Source organism: Onthophagus taurus, chromosome 5 (assembly GCF_036711975.1).
Source record: "Onthophagus taurus isolate NC chromosome 5, IU_Otau_3.0, whole genome shotgun sequence".
In the NCBI taxonomy this organism is placed as follows: domain Eukaryota; kingdom Metazoa; phylum Arthropoda; class Insecta; order Coleoptera; family Scarabaeidae; genus Onthophagus; species Onthophagus taurus.
In genome coordinates, this window is record NC_091970.1 from 12,121,769 (window position 1) to 12,128,886 (window position 7,118).

Consider the following 7,118-nt stretch of genomic DNA (forward strand, 5'->3'; position numbering starts at 1 on the left):
TTCTTTTCACCAACCGTCAAGTTGGATTTTGGTGGTTTTGCTGACTTCAATACTCTCGCAACTTCTTGTCGGATCTCTTCGGCTTTCAGTGCAGGCATCCCTCGAACAGCTGCTTCCACTTCGCAGATGATTTCCTCCTTTGGAACCTTCTTCGAACCAGTTTCTGAAGAAGGTTGCAACATGGCATCCGAAACGTCAATCCTTTTATTAAAAGACGCACGACAAAACCCGAAAGTTTCTAGTGTTAGTTCTAGTTTTAGTTCTAATTTTAGTTTAATTCACACCGGCCGTGAAAGCCTTCGTACTTGTAATATTACTTATTACGTATTTTAAATAAAACCAATCACTTTCTTAACGGTTTTTATTCTCTCGTTTTACCATAGATTATATGCGTCATACGCGTCTTATTCGGTCGATAATACAGACTCCTTTCTTAACTACTAGTGCCATCTAACGGTCACTCACTAAACAGTTTCAACTGTTGGAAAATATCATCTTGGGATTAAATGGAAAACAGTCCACAACAGCATTGTTTATGGATCTTACAAAAGCCTTTGATAGAGTACATCACTCAATCCTTTTGACCAAGTTGGAGAGACTTGGCTTTAGAGGTGTTGGCTTGTCATGGATGAAATCCTATCTATCAGGGAGGTTACAATGTGTAGTTGCCCACAATGAATAGGGAACAGAAATAAGATCAGCTTGGAGAGAAGTCAAGCTGGGAATACCTCAGGGTTCCATATTGGGTCCTCTATTGTTCCTCCTGTATGTGAATGACTTACCACGTGTAACGAACAACATTACGATAATGTTTGCGGATGTGTAGCACTGATTATGAAATCCAGAAATCACTTACTGTGGATCTGAATAAACTTGCGGATTGGTTTGAAGCGCACAACATAAAGTTAAATACAAAAAAAAACGAAAATTGTTAATTATCATTTATGCTCTGACCAGATCAAGGCGAGGTATCGGGATACGAGATTGCCAATGTTGAAGAGATTTCGTTTCTGGGTTGGAAAATGAATCCTGGACTGTCTTGGACCAATCATATTGATTTCCTTGCTGGCAAGATCAGTCATTTCTGCTATGCCATTCGGATTATTTCCATACCAGCTGGCATTGAGGCAGCATTAAGTGCCTATTATGCTTATGTCCATTCCTTGCTAAGATATGGTGTTAAGATTATGAAAGTTTCACGACAATCGGAAAATAGTTTTCCGAAAAATTCAACGAAAACTAAAGTGAAATTGGAATGAACGCTTGGAACAGGTTTTTGAAATGACACGCACGAAATTTCGACGACAAAAGAGACACATTTATTTTAGAACAAGACTTTTATACATCCCAAACAGGAACGAGAAAAACGACACGAAGAAAAAATGAAACTAAACGTGGAAATAAAATTAATTGTAAAAAAAATAATAATGAACTTTTTTAACATTCCGCCCGCCTTGCCGTAACGGCAATGAACACTAACAACGACGGGACGAAATAAACAGAAATTTCAATATGAACGAAAAAAAAAGTATAATAATTGAAAATAAAATAAAATAAAACGGAATATCTGAACGTATCCTAAAGCATGACAACGCTAAACAGGCTAAACAGCTAACTTCACGAAGACGCTCAAGATGTCAACACAAAAAAAAAAAAAAAACAATATTTTGTATGTAAATGCATTAAATACAATGAAATTAAACACAGTAATAATTGGAAGAAGAAGAAAAAAAAAAATGAATTCGGAAATTATCTTAGCCAGGTAATGAACATAATTTTACTATTGGTCGAACTAGAGTAGTAGTCGGTGTCTTTATTGTAGCCACTCTAACACGATTATCAGCCCCAGGGTGAAGTTCCAAGACACGTGCAGTGGTCCACTTGGACGGGGGAAGCCGTTCGTCCTTGATAAGAACGAGACTACCAACTTTAGGTAAGTTCTTTTCTTGATGCCACTTGTTTCGGTTTTGGAGAGATTGGAGATAAAATACTTTCCAATGCTTCCAGAATTCTTCTATCAAACGTCGGAGGAACTGGTAACGGTTGAGACGTGAGATGGTTTCATCCAATAGAGATGGTTCTGGAACCACAGATAACGACGACCCAATCAAGAAATGAGCTGGACATAAAAATTCAAAATTAGTAGGGTCATTGGAAACAGGACAGAGAGGACGGGAGTTTAGGACGGCTTCTATTTGTATGAGGACAGTGGTGAATTCCTCGTAAGTGAGAACGGTGGAACCCATAATTTTCCGAAGATGTGTTTTTACGGAGCGAACTCCAGCTTCCCACTTCCCTCCAAAATGGGGTGCTGAAGGGGGGTTGAATCTCCAACGGGTTCCATCGTTGCTGAGGACGTTGATTAAATGATTCCACTCCTTGGAGGCGGAGCTGAAGAGGGATCGTAGTTCCCTATCTGCCCCAATAAGGTTGGTACCACAATCCGAATACAAACACTGGCAAAGACCACGACGTCCGGTGAATCGTTTGTATGCGGCAATGAATCCATTCGTCGTGTAGTCAGTGGAAATCTCTAAATGTATTGCTGATGAAACTAGACATACAAATAGAATTAAATAAGATTTATATGTTTTGTGACCTCGTCCTTTGTGTGTTTTCAGAATAAATGGCCCAGCATAGTCGACCCCAGAGTGGAGAAACGGTCTCGATGGGGTTACTCGTGACGGAGGTAGTTGACCCATCATCTGTTGACTGGTTTTTGCACGTTGACGAGCACAAACGATGCATTGATGTATGAAGGATCTGACTGGAGATCTTCCACCAACAATCCAAAATCGTCGACGAATGGAAGATAATGTAAGCTGAGTTCCACCATGAAGAACTCGACGATGATGAGCATCAATGATTAGTTTTGTGAAGGGATCGTCCTTGGGAAGAATCATAGGATGTTTCTCGTCCCAATTCAAAACGGAAAATTGTAGACGTCCTGTAATTCGTAGAAGTCCATGGCCGTCTATGAAAGGGGTAAGTTGATAGATCGAACTACTTTTTGAAATAGATTTTCCGGTTAATAGAATTTGAATTTCTTCTCTAAAACTGGTTTTTTGAACCTCTTTAACCCAAAACAACAAAGATTTTTCGAGTTCTTCTGGAGTTAAATTGCCTGAAACATTTGAATTTTTTGATTTATTTATAAAACGGAAACACCATGAAGTGACCCGAATAAGCTTGTTTAATGTAGAATATTTTTCTTTTAAATTCCAGGTTTGAATCGCAATGTGATGAGAAGAAGATGTCCTTTTAATTTCACGATCGGCTTCGACTGAGTCAGCAATTTTTAATGAAGGCCAATCTGATGAGGGAAGTTGAAGCCATGATGGACCGGACCACCATATCGATTGCTGTTGAAGTTTATTTATTGGCACACCACGGGAAGCTAAGTCAGCTGGATTATCGGAACCAGGCACGTAAGACCACTTTGCTTGTGATAGTTCTTGAATCTCTATGACACGGTTACGCACGAAATCTTTCCATCTGTTGGGATGGCTGCGTATCCATGACAAAGCGACAGTGGAATCAGTCCACAGATAAGTTGAAAAGTTTTCGAATTCTAGCGTAGATCGAATCCGATGTACCAACCGAGATAGAACTACCGCCGCGCACAGTTCTAAGCGCGGAATCGAAACAACTTTTAACGGAGCCACTTTTGTTTTAGAACTTATCAACACAACCCGCACCTCCGCTAAGGTTTCAACCCGAATATACGCAACCGCCGCGTATGCGTTTGTTGATGCATCAGAAAAACCGTGGATTTGAATGTTGGATTTATTGTTATCGATGCCAAACCATCGAGGAATGCTGATGGTAGTAACGTTTAGAAGGTCTTTTTGAAAATTTTGCCACCGTTTCGCGAGATCTTCCGGTAATTCATCGTCCCAATCAAGACCAAGCACCCACAATTCTTGCATGAAGATTTTTGCCGTTATTATGAACGGAGAAAGAAGACCGAGGGGATCGAAAAGTTTCGCGATGAATGAAAGAACAGATCGCTTGGTAAGATTTTCATCGGTATGAGTAACACTTAAATTAAATAAAAACTCGTCTTTTTTATTATTCCACAGAAGTCCCAATGCGCGTGGAAATTCGGATTCGTCTTCAAATTTTATGGTATCGTTCATGGAAACGTCATCGCGCGGTAGATTTTCAAGCGTAGAAGCTTGATTCGAAATCCATTTCCGCGCGTGGAAACCGCCCGCCGTAAGTATACTGTTTGTTTGATTAATGAGAGTTTTAACTTCTTCAATGGTCTCTTCGCCCGACAAAATATCATCTACGTACGTGTCTTTTTTCAGAGCCACTGATCCGGAAGGTTGAATTGTGGAGTGCTGATCAGCCAAATGGTGCAGGCACCGGATAGCCAAGAACGGAGCACACGATAACCCATAAGTAACAGTGTTAAGTTCATAATTTTCTATTACTTTATCCGAACTATCGCGCCAAACAATTCTTTGAAAAGATCGATCATTCGGATGAACGTTTATTTGACGGTACATCTTTTCAATGTCGCACGAAAACACGATTTTATGACGTCTCCATCGGAGGAGAACGTCAACTAGCTCGGCTTGCAGTTTTGGCCCGACGTGTAAGCAGTCATTAAGGGAAAGGCCCGATGACGTAACAGCTGAACCGTTGAAAACTACGCGGAGTTTTGTCGTGGAACTTGATTCGCGTACTACACCGTGATGCGGAAGGTAATAATTCGTATTGTTTGGGTTTAACGACACCAAACTCATGTGCCCTAGTGTCAAATACTCGTGCATAAAATCACGGTAGGCTAGAAAAAGTTTTTCGTTAACGGCGAAACGTTGCTCCATACGACCGAAAGAACGAACCGCGACGTGACGCGATGAACCGAGATCCGATGAAGGTCGTCTAAACGGAAGCCGCACTACAAAACGTCCGTTTACGTCTCGCGAATGAGTGTTTATAAAATGGTTCTCGCACTCAAGATCGTCTGAGGCAAGTTTTTGAGTTGAATTAGTGTCGTCCTCGATTTTCCAAAATTTTTGAATTGCGGTTAACAACTCCCGATCAACGGAACATTGGAAACCGAACCGTTCCGAATTTGCACTTGGAAAAGAAACGTGACCGAAAAGAATCTCTTGAGCTACCAAAAAACCGTTGTTAAATTTCCGAATATTATTCAAAATAATTCGCGAATAAAACTTCACCCCGAGAATCAAATCAATTCGACGATTCGAATAGAATTCTGGATCGGCTAAATCCAAAGAATTTACTTCAACCGGAATGGTTTTTGGTTCTTGTTTCGGTATGTAGGAAGTCAATTTTGGTAATATGAGAGTCTCTTCGACGATGGAAACGTTGTTGTCACTTTTGGAAATGATATTAACCGACGTTGTACCGTTTGAAACGCACGTTTGTGTTGATCCAACGCCGTTTATTGGTACGCATGTGGCTTTGCGCGGTAACGACAGACGCTGCACAAGAGCCTCGCTCACGAAAGAAACTTCCGACCCTTGATCGATCAAGGCGCGAACCAAAAGGGAATCACCTCGAACCGATTTTACCCGCACCAAAGCTGTAGCTAGGAGAACCGAGGAACTGAGATGAAATGTGTTGACCTGGTGACTCGTTGAGGTACCAGGGACGCTTACTTTACTTTCGACAAATTCGTTGTTTTTGTTAGAATTTGAGTTGCATCTTTTATTTAATTTTTCAGGAGGAAATTCGTGCAAAATGGTGTGATGACGTTTTGAACAAGTTTTGCATCGAGTTGCTACACGACAGTCAGGAAGATAGTGACTCCCGAGACAATTAAAACACCGCTTATTTTGAATTACGAATTCGCTCCTTTGTTTCGGAGATTTTGTAAGAAAATTATCGCATCGAAATATTGAATGGTCACCATTACAAATAAAACATTTCTGTACCGCCACCGACACGTTATGGGATTTAAACGAGCTGGGTTTTTGAGCAGACCCAGACGAAACTGAAAAGCTTTTCTTTTTGGTGGAAAGTCTTTCGATCGCTTCAAGTGTCAATACGCGGTTGTTAAGAAAATCCATAAACTCTTTAAATGTCGATGAAATTTTTCGATTGTTTATCGATCGTTCCCACTCTTTACTCGTCTCGCTGTCGAGTTTACGAACGAGGATGTGTATGAGGACAAGATCCCAATGTTCGACCGGACATTGCAGAGCTTCCAACGCGCCGATGGATTCGTTAATTTCGCCGATGAAGCTGTTCAACTCTTCAGACGAATCCGTGCGAAGAGATTTCGAAGACAATAAAATGGTAAGTTGCGCTTCAACTATCACCCGTAAATTATCATACCGATCCTCCAAAATTTGCCATGCAACATCGAAGTTGTCATGTGTTACCGATAAATTTTTAATTAATCTAGCCGGTTCTTTTTCCAGACTCATTTTCAAGTACTGGAACTTCTCGACGTCAGTTAATGAAGTGTCGTTTTTTATCATGGTAACGAATAAATCGCGGAACTGGGTCCAATCAACACAACGACCGCTAAATTTAGGTAAGTTGATACGCGGAAGCTGTCGCTGATGAGGAATCACGACCTTTGGTGCTGCCTGAACCGGTTCCGAACGAGTTGCCGCTTTACTGATGTCGCTCAGCATGTCCAACATTAGACCTTTCGCGTTGGTGTAATTTTCCTCGCACGAACTGAATAAATCATCCGAAAAATAGATGGTTTCCGAATAATCCGATCGGTGTTGATTTAGTAATAAATGGTTCTGTTTGAACTCATTCCAATTATCGATGATACGCTCAACTCGCGTATTAATTGAACCGACCGTACGACGCGCATGCGGCAATTTTCGAAGATTATCCTCGGACTTTGCAATGAAACTGAAAAGTTCATTTTGTCGTTCGAAAATGTATTCTAAGTCTTTACTTGGTTGAGCCATTTTAACAAAAAAATAAACGAACGAAAATGTCAATCAAAGAAATTGTAAAGGTATTTTTTTTTTTTTTTAAAAAATTAATTTTTAACACTCCGACGCGAAATGAAATTAAATAAATTGAAAATTGTCACCGTTTTTTTTTTGTCAATCCGTAGAACCTAGAGGATCCACTCGACGTATGCACGGCGATGCTCCTGGTGCTGACGAAGA

General features: G+C 40.5%; 1 protein-coding gene across 1 annotated transcript; it reads right to left on the reverse strand.

Annotated features, from left to right (window-relative positions):
- Window positions 1–1,754: 1,754 nt before the first annotated feature.
- On the reverse strand, window positions 1,755–6,911 carry LOC139429808 (uncharacterized). The gene has a single exon (XM_071196019.1). The coding sequence runs from the start codon at window positions 6,909–6,911 to the stop codon at window positions 1,755–1,757; it is 5,157 nt and encodes a 1,718-aa protein (XP_071052120.1).
- Between the last annotated feature and the right edge of the window lie 207 nt (window positions 6,912–7,118).

Excerpts from the sequence above, each read along its gene's own strand:
- LOC139429808 (XM_071196019.1), bottom strand. The coding sequence starts at position 6,911 with ATGGCTCAACCAAGTAAAGACTTAGAATACATTTTCGAACGACAAAAT.